Source organism: Narcine bancroftii, chromosome 13 (assembly GCF_036971445.1).
Source record: "Narcine bancroftii isolate sNarBan1 chromosome 13, sNarBan1.hap1, whole genome shotgun sequence".
In the NCBI taxonomy this organism is placed as follows: domain Eukaryota; kingdom Metazoa; phylum Chordata; class Chondrichthyes; order Torpediniformes; family Narcinidae; genus Narcine; species Narcine bancroftii.
In genome coordinates, this window is record NC_091481.1 from 73,433,904 (window position 1) to 73,457,878 (window position 23,975).

General features: G+C 42.6%; 2 protein-coding genes across 2 annotated transcripts in view; one reads left to right on the forward strand and one right to left on the reverse strand.

Annotated features, from left to right (window-relative positions):
• The window catches only part of cfap184 (cilia and flagella associated protein 184), a 33,294-nt gene extending 27,105 nt beyond the window's left edge, over positions 1-6,189 (forward strand). Inside the window, exons 12-13 of the mRNA XM_069907759.1 lie at positions 170-307; positions 5,862-6,189. Of these exons, the coding sequence (XP_069763860.1) occupies positions 170-307; positions 5,862-6,116 (393 nt within the window). The 3' untranslated portion in view covers positions 6,117-6,189. The remainder of the gene's footprint in view (positions 1-169; positions 308-5,861) is intronic.
• A 171-nt stretch (positions 6,190-6,360) lies between these two features.
• Positions 6,361-23,496, reverse strand: LOC138747995 (retinal cone rhodopsin-sensitive cGMP 3',5'-cyclic phosphodiesterase subunit gamma). The gene is made up of 5 exons (XM_069907695.1): positions 22,936-23,496; positions 21,179-21,271; positions 15,038-15,214; positions 9,926-9,966; positions 6,361-6,828 (listed from the first exon to the last, which is right to left on the reverse strand). Exons 3-5 carry the CDS (start codon positions 15,163-15,165, stop codon positions 6,752-6,754), a joined length of 246 nt encoding a protein of 81 aa, XP_069763796.1. The 5' UTR covers positions 15,166-15,214; positions 21,179-21,271; positions 22,936-23,496; the 3' UTR covers positions 6,361-6,751.
• Positions 23,497-23,975: the final 479 nt, after the last annotated feature.

Sequence of the window (23,975 nt, forward strand, 5' to 3'; positions counted from 1 at the left end):
CCACCCTTCAAACCGTACAGGGGTTGTAGGTTAATGGGGTATTTGGGCAGCATGGTCTCGTGGATCGAAAGGGCCTGTTACCGTGCTGTAGGTCTAACCTTAAATTTAAAAAAAAATTAAAAATTGTTCTTTGAGATATCGATGCAAGGCCCTGGTGTTAATTTTACAGGAAGTTACAAAAATGAAGAAGAAAATAGCAGGTAAGATTGAAGTGCTGACGCACATCAAGGAAAAGCTGGAGTACATGGAGAGGGAGAACAAGGAGAAGAAAACTCAACTGCGGGAAGTTGAGGCCTTTGTGGCACAGGTAATGGAAGTAAAGTGTGGCTGCTGAGCAAGTGGGAACTGCAGATGGGAGATGAAAGAAATGCAAGGAGGGACCATCTTCTGTAGCGTGTTCAGGGTCTGGGGTGGATTGTAGGCACTGGGAGAACTCGGGACAGAATGCATGGAAGGGGATTGGAGAGCAACTAGTAACACAGAGACCAGGTACTCAGAGAGGGTTTTTGGCAGAATAGAGGAATAAACATGCAACAACCTGTGTTGTGAGTTGATTCTGTTTCCAGCTTTACTGTTTCCCTATTAAATTATAGTGACAGACCTGTCCCCACCAGTACTGTACCCTGAGTTCCACAGTGGTAGATGACCCCTCCAGTACTGTACCCTGAGTTCCTCAGTAGTAGATGTCCCCTCCGGTACTGTACCCTGTGTTCCACAGTGGTAGATGTCCCCTCCAGTACTGTACCCTGAGTTCCAAATGGTAGATGTCCCCTCCAGTACTGTACCCTGAGTTCCACAGTGGTAGATGTCTCCTCCAGTACTATACCCTGAGTTCCACAGTGGTAGATGTCTCCTCCAGTACTGTACCCTGTGTTCCACAGTGGTAGATGTCTCCTCCAGTACTGTACCCTGTATTCCACAGTGGTAGATGTCCCCTCCAGTACTGTACCCTGTGTTCCACAGTGGTAGATGTCCCCTCCAGTACTGTACCCTGAGTTCCAAATGGTAGATGTCCCCTCCAGTACTGTACCCTGAGTTCCACAGTGGTAGATGTCTCCTCCAGTACTATACCCTGAGTTCCACAGTGGTAGATGTCTCCTCCAGTACTGTACCCTGTGTTCCACAGTGGTAGATGACCCCACCAGTACTGTATCCTGAGTTCCACAGTAGTAGATGTCTCCTCCAGTACTGTACCCTATAGACGTGTCCACCAGTGCTGTACCCTGTGTTCCACAGTAGTAGATGTGCCCACCAGAATTGTCCCCCTGTGTTCAATGGTGGTGACATGTCCACCAGTACTGTACCCCTGTGTTATACAATGAGTGATCTAATCCCCCTGTGCACCATAGTACAGTGAAACACAAAAGTGTGCAGATGCTGTGATTCTAGTTAAATAATGGAGGAACTCAGCCAGTTTTGCAGCGTCCATAGGAGGTAAATATATATTTCCGATGTTTCGGGCCTGTGCCCTTTCTCAAGATGAGCTTCTATGGACACTGCGAGATCCCCCAATACCCTAGTGTCCACCAGTACCAAACCTCAGTGTATGGAGATACAGATCTGTGCTCAGCAGTATTATATCCAATGATAAACATTAACTCTTGTCGCTATTACAGTACACCATTGCATTACAGTAACAGTACTGCCCATCAGTACTGTACTGTTGTGTCTGGGGCTGGATATGGTGGATATGGACCTGAATTTGGTTTTAGACCTAACAGCATCCATGTATCTCATTCCAATATCCCTGGTCCTGACATCTGGAGGGCTCTGGGAAGCTGGCAAGAATATATGGAGTTAGGAAAGAAATTAAAAAGCAAGACCTCAAGGGTGGTAATCTTGGGATTGCTGCCTGTGCCACATGCTAGATAGGGTAGGAGTAGGAAAATGAAGTGGATGAATGTGTGGTTAAAGAGTTGGGGTAGGGGTTCACATTTGTGGATCATTGGGATCTCTTCTGGGGAAGGTCTGACCTGTACAAAAGGGACAGGTTTCCTCGATCTGTTGGGGAGCGTTTAAACTAATTTGGCAGGGGGTTGGGAATCAAAATGTGAGTGAGGAGATTAGGATAGAAGAACATCTATCCCCAACACTTTTATCCAGTGCTGTCTGTAAAGAGTTGGCACGTTCTCCCCGTGTCTACATGGTTTCCTTCAGTTTCCTCCCACCCTTCAAACCGTACAGGGGTTGTAGGTTAATGGGGTATTTGGGCAGCATGGTCTCGTGGATCGAAAGGGCCTGTTACCGTGCTGTAGGTCTAACCTTAAATTAAAAAAAAATTAAAAAGGGAGAGGAACCAGAATATTAAAGTTAATGAAGGTGGGGGGGGGGGGGGGGAAAGGTGATGGTAAAAGTAGTAATCAAAGAAGTGAATGTGGGGGGCATTCTCTCAAGTCTATATATTTCATTACAAGGAGCATGGTAATAAAGGGGGATGAGCTTATTTTCATGGAAGGATGTAACAGATAAATGGAGCATGGATAGATACATGGAAATATGATATTGTAGCCATCAGTGAAATTTAGTTATAGCAGGGACATGATTGGCAGCTAAATGTTCCAGGATTCTGTTGTTTCAAGTGTGATAGAACACGCAGGATAAAAGGTGGAGGAGCCACATTGCTTGTTAGAGAAATCATAACAGCAGTCCTATGTCAGGATAGATTGGACGACTCATCCAGTGAGATGATTTGAGTGGAAGGAAGGAATGGGAAGGCATGAAAACATTAATGGGAGTGTATTATAGACCCCTAATGGGCTGAGGGAATTAGAAGAGCAAATTTGTAAGGAGGTAGCATATATGTAGTAAACATAAGGCGGTGATGTTAGGAGATTTTAACTTTCCACACGTTGACTAGGACGCCCATCCTGTAAAAGGGCTGGATGGGTTGGGGTTTGTCAAATGTATTCAGGAAAGTTTTGTAAATCAATACATAGAAGAACCGACTAGAGAGGGGGCAATATTGGATCTCCTATTAGGGAACGAGATAGGTCAGGTGATAGAGGTTTGTGTTGGGGAATGTTTTGGATGTAGTGATCATAATACTATTAGTTTTGGGTTAATAATGGATAAAGATAGGGCTGGGCCTTAGGTTGAGATTCTTGATTGGAATAAGGCAAATTTCGAAGAGATGCAAAAGGATTTAGAGGGTGTGGATTGGGATAATTTATTTTCATGGAAAGATGTAACAGATAAATGGAGGATATTCAAAGAAGAAATTTTGAGAGTACAGGGTCGGTGTGTCCCTGTGAGGATTAAAGGAAAGGTGAGAAAATATAGGGAGCCTTGGTTTTCAAGGGATATTGGGAATTTGATTCAGAGGAAGAGGGATGTGTACAACAGGTATAGACATCAGGGAATAGATGAGGTGCCTGAGAAATGTAAAGTTTGCAAAAAAAAAAGAAAAATTAGAACGGCTAAAAGGAGATATGAGGCTGCTTTGGCAGGCAAGGTAAAAATAAATTCAAAGCGTTTCTACAGGTACATTGAAAGTAAAAGAGGGATAAAATGGGGCCCCTTGAGGATCAGAGGGGTCGGCTCTGGGAGGAGTCAGAAGAGATGGGGGAAATTTTTTTAAAAATTTCAGTATTCACTAAGGAAAGGAATATTGAGCCAGGTGAATTGGGGAAATCTGGTATTGAGGTCGTGGATAATACACAGATTAATGAGGAGGTAGAACTGGCTATTTTAAAGAGAATCAAGGTGGATAAATCTCCAGGTCCTGACAAGATATTCCCTCAGACCCTGAGAGTGTTTAGGGTAGAAATAGTAGGGACTCTGACAGAAATATTTTAAATGTCACTGGCCATGGAGGATGGCTCATGTTGGTCTGCTGTTTAACAAAGACTCCAAAAGTAAACCTAGTAAGTATAGGCCTGTGAATCTGACATTGGTGGTGGGTAAGTTAATGGAGAATGTTTTTTGAGGTGTTCACAGACAAATGAACAGAACCAGGCCACGAGGCCCATCGAATCTGCTCCATAAATCTACACTAAGCTACTCTTTATATACAATTATTTGGAAAGACAGGGATTGATTAGGAGTAGTCAACACGGTTTGTACATGGTAGTTTGTTTTTTGAGGTTACTAAGAAAGTTGATGAGGAGAAGGCTGTGGATGTTATCTATATGGATTTTAGTAAGATTTTTGACAAGGATCCACATGAGGTTAGTTAGGAAGGTTCAAGCCTTGTGTATTAATGTTGAAGTAATGAAATGGATTCAACAATGGTTGGATGGTAGATGCCAGAGAAGTGGGGGGAAATTGTCTGTCATATTGCAGGCATGTGACTCGTGGAGTGCCTCAGGGATCGGTGCTGAGTTCTTTGTTGTTTGTCATATATATTAATGATCTAGATGATAGGGTGGTAAATTGAATTAGTAAGTATGCAGATGATACTAAGATTGGTGGTGTTGTGGACAGTGAGGAAGGTTTTCAAAGTTTGCAGTGGGATATAGAACAGTTAGAAGAGTGGGCTGAAAGATGGCAGATGAAGTTTAATACTGATAAATGTGAGGTGCTATATTTGGTAGGACTAATCAGCAAGGGTCATACACGTTAATGGTAGACAATTGGGGAGTGTTGTAGAACAAAGGGATTTAGGAATTGTGGTACATAATTCCCAGGAAGTGGAGCCACATGTAGGTAGCATTTGGTGAAGAAAGCATTTGATGTGTTGGCCTTCATAAATCAGAGTATTGAATACAGGAGTTGGGATGTCATGTTGAAGTTGTGTAAGCCATTGGTGAGGCTACATTTGGAATATTGTCTCATTTTGGTCGCTGAATCTAAACAAAATAGAGAGAGTACGGAGAAGTTTGACAAGAACGTTGCCTGGATTTCAGGGTGAGAATTAAAAGGAAAGGTTAAATAGGCGAGGACTTTATTCCCTGAAGTGTAGAAGATTGAGGGGTGATTTGACAGAGGTATTTAAAATTGTGAGGGGGACAGATAGAGTCAATGTGGACTGGCTGTTTCCATTGAGAGTGGGGGAGATTCAAACAAGAGGACATGGATTGAGATTGAAGGGGGAAAAGTTTAGGGGAAACATGAGGTGGATTGTGGAATGAGCTTTCAGCTGAAGTGGTAGATGCGGGTTTGATTTTAATATTTAAGGAAAAGTTGGATAGTTATATGGACACGGAAGGTGTGGAGGGTTATGGGCCGGGTGCGGGTCAATGTGACTAGGTGGGAGAAGGTGTTCAGCGTGGACTAGAAGGGGCGAACTGGCCTGTTTCTGTGTTGTAATTGTTATATGGTTATACGATTTGTGGGAAAGGTGGGGGTCCAAGAGATTGGGCAGCAAGCTGGGGTTAAATAGGAAAATCTGCTGATTACACAAAACTGCTAGAGAAACTATAGGATGTAACATGGGGATCACAGCTGTGGCAGTGAGAGAGCATGACATCTGGACAGAAATGGACCATATGGATCAGGATGCTCATTGGATCCTTGAAATCGGACAGGTGCAGACAGACTATTTGGGGGTGAAGCTGTTCCTGTTGTGAGAGAGAAATTGTTTCCATTGGCAGAAAGGTCAATGACATGATTGGCAAAAGAACCAAATGCGGCATTACTTCTGCATGAGTGATTAAATTGTGTAGAGCACGGCTGGGGCCAGGTAATGGAGGCAGATTCAGGTGCGATATTTGAAAGAGCTGGTTAAATCCTTGAAAGGGGAAAGGGTGCATGGTTGGGTCGAGAGGTTAGAATGGGGGGGTGGTGGATGTTCAGCCAGCCAGTTTGTTTGTGCTTTGAGCTGGTGCGATCTCTGTAGAGGGTGAATATCAGCCCACCATCCTGGGGGGCGGGGGGGGGGGGGTTTAATATGGGAACCTAGTCTGCACTTGGTGTTGTTGCAGAAGAGGAAGGTGTTGACCAAGATGAAGCAAGCACGGGACAAAGTCCGTTCAGCCAACCTCAAGCTGAAGCAGGAGTGCGGCCTGCTGTGCAACAAGCTGCTGCTTCGTGACCTTGAGGACCATGTAGACACCAATGAGAGACTACAGCACCAGCTGGAGCAGCTGAAGAGGCGCCATGCCAATTTAACTCTTGATGCCTATGGAATCAAGAAGAAAATAGAATGGGTGAAGACAGGACAGTTACAGACTCAATGAGAGTTCCCTTCGGGGACGGTGAGGGAAGCATTTCCACTTTACTCTGTTACCATAAATGTAAAATCAAATGCAATCTGCTTTTATTCTTCATTCTTCGTTGTGCGGAAACTGGAAAAGGGGGTAGTTCTCCAGGTATTGCAGCCATGAAGTGAGTTTAACTGTCCCAGATCCACCATGACTTGGATAGGTCACCAAGTTTCACCTAAAGTACAGTGTGATTCTCATTAACATCAAAGGCAACAAAAAGAATTGAAACCATTTTTATTTTCATTATCTTAATGCACCCTCTAATTTAACACCTCTATTGCAGCTAAGTTAATTTAATTAATTTGGAAGAGAAATAGAAATCATTCCCCGATTACTCCGGGAGAGAATGGATCAGAAAATGATGGGTGCAAAGTTCTGTACTTGTAAGTACAACTTTCCTCAAACACAGCAAAAGCAACGGAATCAATGAAAATATGCAGTCGTGGTCTGAAAACTGACGGCTATGTTAATGTTTAGGCTCCGTGGGTAAATAGTAATGGTGAAGTGCAACACACAGTGAACTCTGCACCATCCGTCCCACTAGAATTAATGTTGCAGCAGAAACACTGGGCACTCCTGAGTGTTTGGTTTGTATTTCCCAGCTGCAGTCAGACGATACCATATTGAGCCAGTTCGTGAAGCTCCAAGTGACTGAATGCCTCCCAGGGACAAATCACTGTAATATCTGAAAACAAAATGAGAATGAGACGTATGTTAATCAAGATTTCTTTCATGGAACAAAATCATAGAATTGTTATGGCAGAGAGTGAGACTGTTAATGGCTGGCTCCTGATAGGTTCTCTTAGGGATTTTCTTTTCCTATGTAGCCCAGCAAATCAAATTCCATCAATTGACTTGTTTTCTATTACACTGGACAACAAAGATTTTGCTTCCTGAACACTTTTGGGTCTACTTTATGGATTTTTCATTGCTGATCACAAAAATCACATTAAAATTTTCCTATCACAAACTGTTTTTTAGATATAACCTTGTTTTTGTGATTTCCTATCATATCTTAAATGTACCAGTATATTGCCCACAAAGCAAACTGTTTTGATCAGTCCAATTCATTTTCTGCATTTGCACTTGGACTTCCTCCCTGCTGATCTTGGTGCAGTCAGTGATGAATATGGTAAAAAGTTTCACCAGGACATTATGACCATGGAAAAGTGGTATCAGGGCAACTGGAATCCATCAATGCTGGCCGACTTTTGTTGGACACTGACATGAGAGGCATCAGATGCTGAGTACAAACAAAAAGCAGTGGCAAAAAATTTTTAGTTCAGTCGAACAAATGCAATGTGTTAGCATCATTATGCGATTAAACATGCTAAGTTCAATAAAAGTTAATTTAATGTTTCTCCAACTTCCTACATGATACAGCAAATCTGAAATTATCATTGCGTTCAGCTTGAAGTTGTGTATCATAATCCCCAATTAGATTTCAGGAAGCAAACCTTATAGAAAAAAATGTTTTGTCCATGCAGGCAACGTTTCTACATTCTAACAGTTCTCTGCAACAAGAGGGTTTTTTGAATCTTTTGTCCCTCACAACAAATCTATGTCCCATGATCACTGAACCATCCACCAAAAGGAACAATCTGTCTCTGTCCAAAGCCACCATGATCCTGTGAAACTCCATTAAATGTTCCCTCAACTTTCTTTGCTCCAAGGAAAACAACTTCAGCGTCTCCCACTTAACCTTACAGTTGAAATCCCTTGTACCTGGAACCATTCTAATATTCTAATAAATATTTATTCTATTCTCTGTGACATTCTTCTACATGTAATACTCCAATTGTGGCCTATCCAATGTTATATAAAGATTCAGCTTCTCTGCAAGTGCAATATTCTATACATATTCTATTGCATCATGCATCAAAGGTTTTTGAAAATGATCCATCCAGGTGCTCTGCTCCTGCACACACTTTAGAACCATGATGTACAATATTGTCTTTTTTCAGCCTTGCTTCCAAAATGCATCTGCATCCATTGTAGTTTCTTTGCTGTGTTTTGCATCAGTCTTCACTGAGGAAGACATTGGCAATATACCTGATAGAGGTCTCAAAGTACAGTTAGGATTACAAGAGAGAAAGTGGTTGGTAAACTAAATAGACTAAAGATAGATAATTCTCCCGGATTGGATGAGCTGTATCCATGGGTTCTGAAGAAAGTGGCTTTGGAGATTGTGGAGGCATTGGAATTGATATTCCAGAAATCAATAGACTCTGGCATGGTTCCGGAGGATTGGAAGGTCTCAAATGTAGTTCCACTGTTTAAGAAAGAAGAGAGGCAGAAAAAAGGAAATTACAGGCCTATTAGTCTGATGTCAATGGTTGGGAAGTTATTGGAGTCTCTCCTCATGGACAAGGTTATGAAATACCTGGAGATGTGTGGCATGATAGGTCCACACTGGCATGGGCATGAAGGGAAGATCCTGCCTGACCAACCTATTGGAATTTTTTTGAGGTAACCTCAAGTAGGATGGACAAGGGTGTGGATGTTGTGTATCTGGATTTTTGATAAGGTGCCATGTAAGAGGCTGCTTTATGAGATGAGAGCCCATGGAATTACAGGAAAGATATTAGACTGGATGGAGCATTGCCTGATAGGCAGGAGGCAAAGGGTGGGAATAAAGGGATCACGTTCTGGTTTGTTGCCAATTCTAGTGATGTCCGCAGGGGTCGGTGTTGGGGCTGCTTCTTTTTACAATATATATTGATGATTTAGATTATGGATTAAATGATTTTGTGACAAAGTTTGCAGATCACACCAAGATAAATGGTGGAGAAGGGAGTGTTGAAGAAACTGAAAGGTTGCAGAGAGACTTTGACAGATTAGGAGAAGGGGCAAAGAAATGGCTGATGAGATACAATGTGGAGAAATGTACATTTGTACATTTTGGAAGAGGAAATAAATAGGCAGATTATTATTTGGATGGGGAGAAAATTCAAAATTCGGAAGTACAAGGGGGGATCCTCGTGCAAGATAACCCAAAGGTTAACCTCCAGGTTGGATCGGCAGTAAAGAAAGTGAATGCTCTGTTGACATTCATTTCAAGGAGAATAGTGTATAAGAGTAGAGAGGTGTTGATGAGGCTCCATGGGGCATAGGTGAGACCTCATTTGGAGAACTGTAGAGTTTTGGGCCTTTAGAAGGGATGTAATAATGTTGGAGAGAGTACAGAGAGGATTTACCAGGATGATTCCTGGAATGCAGGGGTTAACATATGAGGAACGTTTATCGGTTCTTGGACTCTATTCATTGGAGTATAGAAGGATGAGAGGAGATCTCATAGAAACATTTTGAATGGTGAAAGGTTTGGACAGAGTAGATGTGAATAAGATGTTTCCCTTGATGGGTGAATCCTGGACAAGAGGGCATGTCTTAAAATGAGAAAGTACCCATTTAAAGCAGAGATGAGGAGAAATTTCTTTAGCCAGAAGGCTGTGGATTTTTGGGAATTTAAGGGGAGATTGTTAGGTATCTAATTAATTAGACTATCAAAGGATATGGGGAAAAGGCTGGGACTTGGAGCTGATGTGAGAATGATTTAGCTCATGTTGGAGTGGTGGAGCAGAATTGATGGGCTGAATGGCCTACCTCTGTTCCTTTATCTTGTGTTTTTCTAAAGCACTGACTCTGACTAGTGCCTTGTTGAAGGAGCAGTAGTTTGTTTGCTCAAGAGAGCCTCATTCACCTATACAAAATGGTGTGATAGGTACGTGTGTGTAAACTCCAATGGTTGTAAGTGAGTGAGCAGGAAGGATTTGTGCACTTACCTGTGCCGAGTCCCTCCATTCCAGGAATGTCATCACCAAAGCTGCAGAGGAACAAGAATACCTCAGTAAACCAGCACATAAAAAAGGATAGGTGAGATACAAACCAGAGGACATGGGTTATGGGTGAAAGGAGAAAGGTTTAGGTGAATCAATTCAATCCAATAGTTTATAAAGGCCAACACAGCATATGACTTCTTATCATTCTCAACCTGTGTGCAGCTTTAAGTGTCCTATGAACACGGACCCCAAGATCTCTCAGTTCATCCACACTGCTCAGAGTCCTTCAATTAACACTGCCTTCAAATTAGACCTACTGAAATGAACCACCTCACACATTTCTGGGATAAACTCCATCTGTCACTTCTCAGCCCAGCTCCGCATCCTATCAATGTCCCTCTGTAACCTCCAGCAACCCTCCAAACTATCCACAACACCACCCACTTTCATGTCATCCACAAACTTACTAACCCACCTTCCACTTCCTCCTCCAGGTTATTTATACAAATCACAATGAAGAGGGGTCCCAGAACAGTTCCCTGTGGACCACCACTGGTCGCCAACCTCCATGCAGAATACAAGCCATCTACAACTTCCCTTTGCCTTCTCTGGGCAAGCCGATTCTGTACCCACAAAACAAGCCTCCTCAGATTCCATACCTCCTTACTTTCTGAATGAGCCTTGCAGAGGAACCTTATCAAGTGCCTCACTGAAATCCTTATACACCACATCCACTGCTCTAGCTTCATCAATGTGCACCCTCAAAGAATTCAATCCAGCTTGTGAGACACAACCTTTCCCTGACGAAGAGTTGTGGACTAACCCTAACCAGATTATGCCTCTCTAAATCCTTGTAAATCCCATCTCTCAGTTTCTTCTCCAACATCTTGCCTTCTACCATTGAAATAAGACTCCTGGTCTATAATTTCCTGTTATCTCTACTCTCTTTCTTGAACAGGCAATAGCTTTGCAACCCTCCAATCCTCTGGAACCTCTCCTGTCCCCATTGAGGGTGCAAAGATCATAGCCAGTGACTCAGCAATCTCTCCCCCACCCCCACTCCCCCACCACTGGCCCACAGTAGTCATGATAAAGCACTTGGAAATATATAATTGTCCACTATAGTAAAACACGAAAGTGCAGACACTGTGGTTGAGGTAAGTTTACAATAACGGAGAAACTCAAGAGGTCAGTGAACTTAATAGAGCAAAGATAAAGGGAGATTGCCAGCATTTCAGGCATGAGCCCTTGATCAAGGTATGAATGCTGGGCACCTGCATATATTTTGCTCGTACCTTGACGAAGGGCTCAAGCCCGAAATGTTGGTGATGTCCCTTTATCTTTGCTCTATAAAGTTTACTGTTTGACCTGCTGAGTTTCTCCAGCATCGTGTTTTCATATTATTGTCCACTGCAGTCTGAATGGCCCAACACTAACTTGAAGGTAAATGAACAGACGATGGCCTTTACAAGATCAGGCGCAGGTACATTGAAAGCATAATCTTTTAAATAGCAGAATTCTTTGCTAGTTTATTGGTGAAAGGATTGGAATAGACCATTGTCCTCATTGCAAAGATGATTTAATGCATAATCTAAGCTAAGCAAGCAGATAACTGTTGGCCAATATCATTTGAAGCCTCAGAAGTTTATGTGGTTTGATGAGATCATCTTACTTACCTTTTGCAGGCAATCAAGTTCATGGCAGCTCAAAGCAAACCCATCAATTCATTGGAAGAAAGGTGATGATCAAATCCTGCACAATGGCTATCCAGTCATAACATTCACCAGACATTCAACTGCATATATTTACTGTGGGTACAATTGTGGATCAGGGACTCAGCCTTCTGTGGCAAGTAAAACCCTAGATCTGTTATCCCCTGCACCAAGGATAGAGAAAGGAATATCACCTGGTCAGGGTTACTCTCAATTGCACAAAATCTTCATCAACTGTTTCTAAATCCTGGATCTCTCTACCTTTATGGTATGGTTGCTGCAGAGAAATGAATCAGAGGTCAATCCACAGGACCAAAAGTGTGGCATATATACTGTTTGTCTGTATGTGTGCTATGTCTGGTTGTGTGCCTTCATGTTTTGCACCGAGGACCAGAGAACGGTGTTTCATCAGGTTGTACTTGTACAATCAAATGACAATAAAAGATGACTTAGAAAAATAGAGGGATCCCTTCACTGCATTAACTATGATAAAATACCTTCTTTTTTTTTTAAATTTTTTATTTTTCACACCATAAATCACATTAGCCATGTTGTACACTATTTCTTTTTCACACATATACAGTGACTTTTTCTCCCCCCCCCCCCCCTTTCCTCCCAAACCACCCCCCACCCCCCCTCTCATCCATTTTAGGTATACAATCTAGGTTGCATTAAGCCAGTCAGACAATGTTGTCATTCAACAAAATTACACCAGAAATTCTACTGAGTCCATTCTTTTCTTTCCTTCTCCTTCCATCAACTTAGGTAATGTTTGTCCCCGGTAGGTTTTCGCTATTGTATTTAATGTAAGGCTCCTATACTTGTTCGAATATTTCAATATTATTTCTTAACCTATATGTTATTTTTTCTAATGGAATACATTTATTCATTTAAATTTAGTAGTTTCTTCCTTTTAATTTGGTTATGTATTCCATTAATATTTAAAGACATATAGTTCAGCGTAGCCCTTTTATATTTTGTTTATCTTCTCTTTCCGTTTTTCCATCATTGCCTTTCCTCCTTTTCCATTTCTGTTTTCTTATTTTCAACTCTTTATAAGACAACATTCCTACAACATCCAACATTTTCCTTATTCTCCTATTTCTATCTTATTTATCCCCAATCTCCCCTTCACCTCCTGAGTTGTCCTTTATCCCTTGTCGGACAACCACATCTCCCCTCTCCATTTGGATTTGCGAATCCACTCGCAAGCGTCAACTGATTTTGCAGTGACCGCTATTTCCCCCCACCCCGCCTCCCCCAGAAAAGATTTCACTTTTCATATGTCACAAAGGTCACTCTTTTAATTCCCTCCTTATTCTCTCTATTCCATTACCTTCCCTTATTAATTCTTGTCTATACTATCTATATTTTCCTCTAAGTACAGATACATTCATGTATGCTCATTGTCTCTATTCACTCTTATACCTCTTTACCCGCATACATATCAATCGTGATCATTTTTACTCTCATTACCCGTCTTCATCCCTCAGTCTATTTTTGTCTTTACCCCCATACATATCAATCATGATCATTTTAACTCTCATTACCCGTCTTCCTCCCTCAGTCTATTTTTGTAATTGTTCTGCAAATTTTCGAGCTTCTTCTGGATCCGAGAATAGTCTGTTTTGTTGTCCTGGAATAAATATTTTCAATACCGCTGGATGCTTTAGTATAAATTTATACCCTTTCTTCCATAAAATCGCCTTTGCTGTATTGAACTCTTTTCTCTTCTTTAGGAGTTCAAAACTTATATCTGGATAAATGAAGATTTTTTGCCCTTTATACTCCAGTGGTTTGTTTCCCTCTCTTACTTTTTCCATTGTCTTCTCCAGTACCTTTTCTCTTGTAGTATATCTTAGGAATTTTACTACAATAGATCTTGGTTTTTGTTGTGGTTGTGGTTTAGAGGCCAATACTCTATGTGCCCTTTCTATTTCCATTTCTTGCTGTAGTTCTGGACATCCTAGGGTCTTAGGGATCCACTCTTTTATAAACTCCCTCATATTCTTGCCTTCTTCATCTTCCTTAAGGCCCACTATCTTTATGTTATTTCTTCTGTTATGGTTTTCCATTGTATCTATTTTTTGAGCTAGTAGTTCTTGTGTCTCTTTAGTTTTTTTATTAGATTCCTCCAATTTCTTTTTTAAGTCTTCTACCTCCATTTCTGCTGCTACTGCCCGCTCTTCCATCTTGTCCATTTTCTTTCCCATTTCTGTTAAGGTCATCTCCATTTTATTTATTTTCTCTTCTGTGTTGTTTATTCTTTTTCTTAAATCCTTAAATTCCTGTGTTTGCCATTCTTTAAATGACTCCATGTATCCTTTAATAAGAGCAAGTATATCCTTTACCTTGCCTTTCTTTTCTTCTTCTATTTCACTGTACTCTTCCTCTTCCTCTTCTTCTTCCTCTGGGTTGGCCATCTGTTGTTTCTTTGGTGCCCTTTCCTCCTCCTCTTTCTTGTTTCTATTGTCTTCTGTGGTCTCTTCTTGCTGCAGGTGTTCTGCAGCTGTCGTTGCCGGCTGTGGAGATCGACTCCCCAGCTGGTCCCCCCTCCCGTCGGTGTGTTTTTTTTCATTCGCATCGCGCATGCGCGAAGTATCGCGCATGCGCGGTTGCGCACTTTTACTCGGCTCAGCGAGCCATTTTTGTAGTCCATTATTTACCGACCTGAGGGAGCGGGTTTCTCTCTCCGCAGCGGGCCTCTTCGGACAGGTAAGGCCTTCACCTTTTTCCTCCTTTGTCTTCTCTTCCTCTCTTCTTACCGTTGCTTTCGATTTTTCTTTTTTTGTCGCCATCTTCTTTCCACCTTTATACTCACTTTTCTGTAACTTTTATTTCTGTGCCTTTGTGTTTTCCTTTGTTTTTCCCGACTTTTCTGGAGAGGGCTGGAGTTCACCGTCCGGCCACTACTCCATCACGTGACTCCTGATAAAATACCTTCTTGAGGGCAATAAGGAATGAGCAATAGATGCAGGGCTCGTCAATGATATTCACATCCTGCAAAATGAATTTTTTTAAAATCTGGACAGGAAGGATTCAATCAAATTGAATCCTCTGTGTGGATGGATCGTTAGAAACTTTGCTGCCTCCAACTCAGACCTAATGCAATGGAAGGACTTCTGCAGATAATGGAACCACCAATATGTCCGTTTGTTTGGGGAAGGTATGACAACAGAGAGACCATTGGCACATTGAATACCCAAAGGACATTATTGGCCTGGGGAGTTCAGGAAGGAAAGCCTGAAGCTGACTATCGTCATGTTACACCTGTAGCTACTGGGAGGCTTCATGACAGGATGTGAAGGGTGTGTTTCAGTGTCACTAAATACTGAAAGCTTCGCAAAGAAAATGAGTACACTTTTCCCCAAACCCAATCTAGAAATAAGCTTTTGGTTCATACCCTTTAACGCCTGCCTTTGGGGGTTTGCTCTTAAACTGCCGAGTTGCTCTTTGTTTGAATTTTGGTGGGCCTTTCCTTGGGGATGTGGGACCAGTGGTTGCATTGGTTGGAGCACTGATGGAGTTCATTTTCGCACAACGACACTAGCCAGGCAGTAAAATCTTCTCACAGATCTCACTGAAAGGGAAAGAAAAAAATTATTGTCAGAGCAGAATGTCCTCAGAGAAAGGATTTCCATCCCTTTGTTCAAGGGGAACTGAGGTGCTCCCAATACAAACATGACTACAGCTGCAAAAACCAACACTTAATCATTTTGCAAAGTGTAAAAACTCCTTGCAGCAGGAGGCACAGCCACGAGCTGCTAGTTTACCTTATGGCTTACAAACCACTTAATTTATTGCTTCTAATCTCTAGTTTTTGGAACATTTAAGTAGACCACTTCAGATCAGTACATATTCCTTAAAATTCTCTCGTCAGTCTCACATTAACCAACAAGCTGCTAACAGAAAGAAATGCACCCTTTTTTCTTCCAGTCACCATTTTTATTCTAAAATCTACTTTCTCACCTTTACTTCTTCAGTCCGTCCCTGTCCCCCTGTAGAAGCCCATCGCTCGAAATCCCCTTTGCACTCATGCCCAAACATCTCCTCCCTTAAGTATTTCAATATCATTCGTGTCCAAAGTTACATCAGCTGGAATTCCTGAGACTGCTCAAGTGGAAAATCAGGACAACTCCTGGATAAACAAATTAAAAGAGCCTTGGCTCTTTGTTAATTCTGCTTAAGTTACCATAAAGGGGTTAGTGGATGAGATCCTGCAAAATCCCAATTCCCAGGCGGGTTATTCCCACTGTTAAAGTTTTTGTGCCAAGGTTCTCATTTACTAGATGTGCTCTGTCTGGATAAGTGTTGGAAGCCCCCCCCCCCCCATTTTTCTAAAGGAGACCCTTCAGATGGAGGATGACATGGTCACTCCAGTTCTCTGGGTTCTGGGGTGGATGATGAGGCCCAATGTGGCAACTGCAGACTCTCCCACAGAGGGGGCAGATGGGTTATTGGGTGAGTGCACCTTCTGCTACGTGGACAGCACTTTTGAGTTCTCCCAATGCATGTTTTCCCAGGAGTCATGGTTGGGGGGAGGGGGTGGGGGTGGTGGTGTGGGGAATGCAGCACCACTTCAAGGGGCTTTGAGCCCGTCCTTGAATCTATTTTTCCAAGTAACACCTTTTGTTGGTCTGGACTCCTCCCGGCCAGTCATCAGTCTTTAATCTGACACTTTCTTGTTCTTTGCTTATACCTTGAAGAAGGGGCTCGGGATTGAAATGTTGGTAAAAAATATCTTTACCTCCCTTGGATGCTGTGAATCTAGCCAAGTTCCTCAGCATTTACTATGTGATTTTACTACAATCATAGCATCTGCAGACTTTTGTATTTCACTCTCTCAGTCTGTCAAGCAATTTCTTTCCAAGACACAACGTGGAACAGGGCGTGTGCTTTGGAAGTTTGGTGTCCAGGGTGTGGACCATCCAACATAGCCCGTGGAGTTGAATTGGGATCGTAGTTGTTTCACAGCAGAAATTCCTCTTTAGTCTGTGAGATGGATTGGTCTGCCTATGTTCTAATATTTACCCTCACTAATGCTAAGGTGGATCGTGCATTTGGTTATCTAATCTGACAAAGGCCAACAAACCAATGGACCACAAGGTGCAGGTGGATAATTGGTTGCTCGGAGAAGTTGGGCTTTGTAAAGAAGTAGAGAGCAAGAGGGGTTCAGGGAGATAAGTTTTGAAATCATACTGTTCCATTAACGAAAGGTCTGCCAGTGTGACTAAGAAGAAAATTTAAGAATGTGTTAGAGTCTAGTAAGGTTAGTGATTATACAGAGGGAAGCCCCTCTGTATTTGTGATTGAATGTTGACAGCATGTTGAAGGGAAGTGAAGTATCACTGCTGAGCTTTCCCAGTACTGGGTTGCCTACTCCCCTCCTGGGAGGGGATTAGAAGGATAATTTCAGGCAATGAAATTACACGAGTCTTCCAAGAGACACAAGGAGAATCTGAGCTAGAGCACTAAGAGTGCAGGCAGTTTCACAGATTAAAACATGAGGCATCTGATTATGTGAAATTAGCATTAATCACGGCTACAAGTTTAGTGCTTGACCTCATCTCAACCTCCTTGGTTTTGTGGCATTTAATTGTTTGAGACTTTACGCAGTGCTGGATTAACCTAATGCGAGTAAATTGGACTTTACAGATTAACGCATCACAACTCTCTCATTCGTGTTCTCTCTCTTGCTCTCTCTTCCCAGTAAGTACCTTAAGATAAGATCTGTCTAAGGCCCAAATTATAAGCAGATTTTCTCAGGTAAAACAAAATCTATGAAGAGGTGATTAAAACTGGAACACACTGGAAAATTGTCCTTCACTACAGGTTTGCCTGATACAGACAAAGTAGGCCACATTTGCCCAGAAAGATCCAGGCAGTAAAATGTTACTCTCTACATCGGCTATATGTTTAATCCCATTGTCACATCCCTTCTTCTTTAAGATTCCCACCATCCAATCCCATTCTATCACTCCACAAACTCCCTTCCAATCTAATCTGGGTCTTCCCTTATTTCTCATGCCCTTCATTTCCACTCCCAGTGTCTTCTCATTTTCCATTATTCCCAATACCCATTCATGGCACCATAGAACCATAGCACAGGAACTGACCCTTCAGCCCTTCTAGTCTGTGCTGGACCAATATTCTGCTTGTCCTGCACCCAGTCCATAGCCCTCCATACCCTTCCATGTACCTCTCCAAATTCCTCTTAAATGTTAAAATTGAGCCCGCATTCACCACCTCAACTAGCAGCTCATTCCACATCCCTCACCATTCTCTGTGTGAAGAAATACACACTAACCTTTTCCCCTTTCACCCTTGTATCTTACCCGCCCTCAGTGGAAAAAACTGACCTATATTTACTCTGTCTATTTCCTTCATAATTTTAAATACCTCTGTCAAATCTCCCCTCATTCTTCTATGCTCCAGGGAATAAAGTCCTAAACTGTTTCACCTTTCCCTGTAACTCAGACCCTGAAGTCCAGGCAACATCCTAGTAAATCTTCTCTGCACTCTTTCTATCTTATTGATATCATTCCTGTGTTTAAGTGACCAGAACTGCAGACAATTCTCCAAATTTGGCCTCACCAATGTCTTGTACAACCTCACCATAACATCCCAACTCCTGTACTCAATACTTCCTACACCCTTTCCTGCCACACTCAGTCTAATTCCATCTCCCCTCACTGTACACTTTAATATTCCATCCAACCTTGTTTGTTCTTCACATTTTGATACATTTCCAGCAACTTCCAATTGAAGTTGATTTCATCCTAACATAAAATAAGGAAAGTTCCAAATTTGGGAAAAGGGGGAGGGAAACTCAATGCATGTCCCTTCAGTCCATTGGTTCATGATGTTCCCTCCCCCATCGACCACCTGAAGTGGTCCTTCTCCCATACACGTGGACCAGGGGTGGGGGAGGAGCTCTGCCCAGACCATTGAAAGGATTTGCTGTTGTTTGGATGGAATTTTGTTTTTAGAGATTTTTTTTAATCCATCACTCTGATCAGTGATATTTTTTAGTTGCTCGGCGGCTGCCACGAGGGGTTGCAGACTCAGGGAGAGCAGTGGACTGGCACAGGGCAACAGAAACAGGGAGAACACCCCCCTCCCCACGAGAAGGAGAAGCAGAGGAGACAACCCTGCAGGACATTGACTGCGACAGCAGACCAGCGAGGGGCTCAGTGGCTGAGGGACTCACACAGGCTGTGGGCAATGCGATCGGGGGACCTGCACAAGCTGCTGGCCACTGGAGACTGGCTCACGGGAATCAGGTATCAGAGCCAGGATTTGAGAAGGTGCTGAGGGCAAGAAGGGTTCCTGAAGGACCTCGGGCACTGAAGACCTCCTGATCGTATCAGAGGTTCAGATCTGGAGCACAGGTTGCTGATGGATCAAACAGAAATCTGTGCTGCTGCAGAGATTGCGGGAGGGCTGGAGGCGAATCCACTTTCACAGTGTCTCTGAAGGGACTCTCTTGCTTCTCTTTCTCTCCTACTGTAAGGGGCGCCAGGCAACACTAATAGTGACTCTCCGCCTTACTGCAGAAGGAAGGCAATTTCATGTAATATTACATGACAATAAAGGAATCTTGAATATTCGTCTCGCCGTGTAGTTGGAACCACCAATAACAAGTCACAGACCACCAGTGGCCTGCACAACACCGGTTAAGGACTACTGCTCTCATCTGTGTATATTAAACTCCTCACCATTTCATATTTTCAGTTGATAACTCACCATTAAAAATGATTGTAACGTACTTGTTACTAACCAGGTAAATCACAAAGATTAATATAAAGATTTAAAAAAGAGAAATTAGGTTCATTGAATGCCAGCAGAGGATTGTTTCCTGAAAGTAATTTGCATGTTACAGTGGAACCCTGTTCTTGGTGATGAATGTGAGGACTGTGAAGACTCTCATAAACTTCTACAGGTGTATTGTGGAGAGCATTCTGGCTGGATGCATCACTGTCTGGGGTACGGAGGCGCCAACTCTCAGGTCAAGAAAAAGTCCAGAGGACTGTTTGCATCATTCCCCACCAGACCCTCACACCTCTATTTCAATCTTTCTATCATTTAAACTCTGTTTTCTGATCATTGACCTCTGTATTGGGATGTAGGACTTAACTCTTTGCCATATGTAAAATCTCTCAATCCTGTACACCTCAGCTAAACATCTTTGTTCCATAATATAACAACTCCAGGAATGACTGTTTCTCTTCATTAACTATAATTCTCCACACTCGCAATACCTCTGCTTTCTTTGTCCACTCTTTGTCCTTCACCTGGTGAATGATGTGGAAGGAATTTTATGAAGATTGATATGGACACTGAAAGAAAGTCTGTGCAGCCACTTTGACATTGACACAAACACAGTTGACCAACAACCCATTTTAATGTAGGATCTATTCAGAGAGATATTATTTAGAAGTTAAGCCTTAACAGTTGTCAAGGGCGCGAGCAGTGGCTATGACATTCACTGTGATTATTAACACTCTCCGTATTCAACAAAACTAAGATTTTAATACAAAAATCTTAATGTAGTTTATTCCATGATGTAATTCTATTTTCTGTAACAGGTTGTTTGTCTCTCTGTATAAATATATGTGCTTGTCGATATCCAGAGTTGGTAAGCAGTGGAGACTGCCACTTGGTCTCAATGAAGTCCCATCTAATATATATTTGTGCATGTATGTTCTCCATGCAAATCAATATGGAACACTCTAGAAATGTCCAAGGAGGTTCAGTAGTAGTAACATTTGATGCTGAATGTCATGACTGCATTGAATTTAACCTTTAGTCATATGAAGTAAAAAAAAATTGAACTTGCACCAGGGACACCTCGATTAGTTACAGTTGCTGTGCATCAATGTTCATTCAGAATAAAAACAAGTGGCCAAACCCAGTTCAATCTGGGCCCAATAAAGTGAAGCAACGTTGGTGACAGAAACTCTTCACAAGCCCATCGAGTTTGATAAAGGAGAAAGCGAGAGACAGCAGAGGAGCATCAGTCTCGCCTCCCTGCTGATGCTTCCAGCTATGCAAGGAGCAGGCAGCAGGAAACAGAACAGCAACAATTCCCCCTTCTCAGAGCTCAGCCCTCCAGATTTCTGAGGGAGGAGGTGTGGGCGCAAGTTTCACCTCCTGTAGCCACAGGGGAAGGTGCCAGGGGTGAGATGGGTGGGGAGGGATGAGTGCATGAGGGAGTCAGGGATGGAGTGATCCCTGCGGAAGGTCGAGAGGGAGGAGAAGGAAAATGTCTGGTGGTGGGGACTTGTAGCAAGTGCTGGAAATACCAGCGGATAATGTGTTGGATGCGGAAGCTGGTGGGATGGTAGGGGAGGACGAGGGGGATTCTGTGTTGGCTGTGTTTGGGGGCAGAGGGGGGGGGGTCGGGGCCCTATTTCAGTAGCTAGGTAATAGCATTTCAGGATTAAATTTGACTTAATAGATTTGCCTAATCGTCTTGTGGAGCTGTCAGCCCAGTCTTTGAGTTCTGATTTCATGTAATCCTCAATATCAACAGCAAACTCACGTTGAAGAATCACGCCCAGTTGCCGTGAACACCTCTCCCTTGGAAACCTCAATGCCACTTGCATGAAAGCCGAGGGCTGGAAATACTCAGCATCTGTGGAAAGAGAGAGAGAGAGAGAGTCAACATCACCATCCAAAGATCACAGTTTCTCTCAGATTCCTCCAATAAACTATGCTTTTCCACACATGGGGGATCCTCTGAGAATTTCTGGAAGAGTGAAGATACTTGCCTGATAACTGAAGTAACCGTGGGGTTGACACTGAGGGAAGCTCCTCAAACCTACAGAAAGGGGGAGAAACAACAAGGTGGCACAGGGGGGTGGGGGTGAATGAGTGTTAAACATGGAAGGTTCTTCAATGAAATGACTGACAAAATGTAGAAAGTTTCTGAACAGCTTCTCCTGAACTGTAAATAATGGCCTCGATATAAGAACACTGACACTTCGTAAAAGTTTGTAAATATCTTACTCAGTAGGAATGAAATTATAAATGTAAAGTGTGGATAGGATTTGGTCTTGTAGATAATTTATTGCGAATAAAGTTTATTTTTGGAAAAAGTAATCGTGAACTTTTCTGCTGGGATCATAGGTTGAGAGGGGACAAAGTAATGAGGGGAGGTTTTTTTTTTAAATTTTTTATTTTTCACACCATAAATCACATTAGCCATGATATACACTATTTCTTTTTCACACATATACAGTGACTTTTTCTCCCCCCCCTCCCTCCTCCCAAGCCACCCCCCCCTCATCCATTTAAGGTATACAATCTAGGTTGCATTAAGCCAGTCAGACAATGTTGTCATTCAACAAAAATACACCAGAAATTCTACTGAGTCCATTCTTTTCTTTCCTTCTCCTTCCATCAACTTAGGTAATGTTTGTCCCCGGTAGGTTTTCGCTATTGTATTTAATGTAAGGCTCCCATACTTGTTCGAATATTTCAATATTATTTCTTAACCTATATGTTATTTTTTCTAATGGAATACATTTATTCATTTAAATTTAGTAGTTTCTTCCTTTTAATTTGGTTATGTATTCCATTAATGTTTAAAGTCATATAGTTCAGCGTAGCCCTTTTATATTTTGTTTATCTTCTCTTTCCGTTTTTCCATCATTACCTTTCCTCCTTTTCCATTTCTGTTTTCTTATTTTCAACTCTTTATAAGACAACATTCCTACAACATCCTAGTAATGAGGGGAGGTTGACAGGGGAGGGAGTGGAAACCTTTCGCCACGATGGAGATGACACAGGTTTAAGGTGATGGAGAGGAGGGAGCGGATCTGAAAGGTTTTTGCCTCGGGCGATGGGGGACATTGAAAAGGGTCTGAATAACCAAGGAACAGACACAACAGGTGCTGCTAATTGGGATTAGGAGTATCAGCACAGGCCCGATAGGCTGAATGGCCTGCTTCTGTGCTCTTATGCTCTGTGGTTCAAACTACAGCACAGAAACAGGACCTTCAGTCCATCCAGTCAGTGCTAAACTATTATTTTGCTTTGTCCCATTGACTTGCACCTGGACTACACCCCTCCCACCTTGGCACTGTTGGTGTTGGGTGGCCAGTTCTGGAAAAATTGACACTGTTGGAGGAGCGGTGCTGAGGACATGGAGCTCTGCCGCTGAGACAGGACAAAGAGAATACTGAGGGAATGCTGCACTCAATGCACTGCAGAGGGTTCAATGAGGTTTACAGGTTTTCAAGATTCCTATTCTGATTGGATAAGACAGGTAGATAAATGAAACAGCCAATTACTTACAGGAAAATGATGCAGAAGGTTCCAACGTATCCGTTCTGTACTGAGCCCGGAGACTGTCAAACCTTCCCTTTAATACTCCCCTTTAATCCTGTTTATCCAGCAGTGACCTGGCTCTGGTCTCTCTGTCACCCACAACAGCTCTTGTGTCGGACACCAAGGTTAGATTTGACAGCTTGCTCTGTCTCCACCTCTTTTTCGAAGTCATCAACACAGTGGCAGTAACAAAGCTGTCATGTATTGCTACAAGAACTTCCTACTCCAGCGATATTCCTCATCCTGGGAACGTCTCAGTTGCAACTTTTGTCATGAACAAAAAGTTCCCTCTGCAACTCGGTGGTTGGTCAGTTGCCAGAGCTGACATTATAATTTACCATGAGGTTACCATGGGCAGACCGTTGGATGCATTGGCTTAGACCTTGACATGAGGGAGTCCCGCACTGTCAGAGGGGCAGTGTATAAGAGTAGAGAGGTGTTGATGAGTTTCCATGAGGCATAGGTGAGACCTCACTTGGAGAACTGTGTGCAGTTTTGGGCCCCTTATCTTAGAAGGGATGTAATGATGTTGGAGAGAGTTCAGAGAAGATTTACCAGGATGATTCCTGGAATGCAAGGGCTAACATATGAGGAGCATTTATCAGCTCTTGGACTCTATTCATTGGAGTATAGGGGATCTCAGAGAAACATTTCAAATGCTGAAAGCATTGGACAGAGTAGATGTGAATAAGATGGGTCCAGGACAAGAGGGCACAGTCTTAGAATTAGGCACCCATTTAAAACAGAGATGAGGAGAAATTTCTTTACCAGAGGGTCGTGGATTTCTGGAATTTGTTGCCACGTCCAGCTGTGGAGGCTGGATGTTTGGGGGAGTTTAAAGAGGAGATTGATAGGTATCTAATTAGTCAGGATATCAAGGGAAATGGGGAAAAGTCCAGAAATTGGAACTTGATATGAAAATGGTTTAATTCAGGGTGGAGAGGATGAGCAAACTCAATGGGCCAAATGGCCTCCTTCTGTTCTTTTATCTTGTGATCTCATGAACA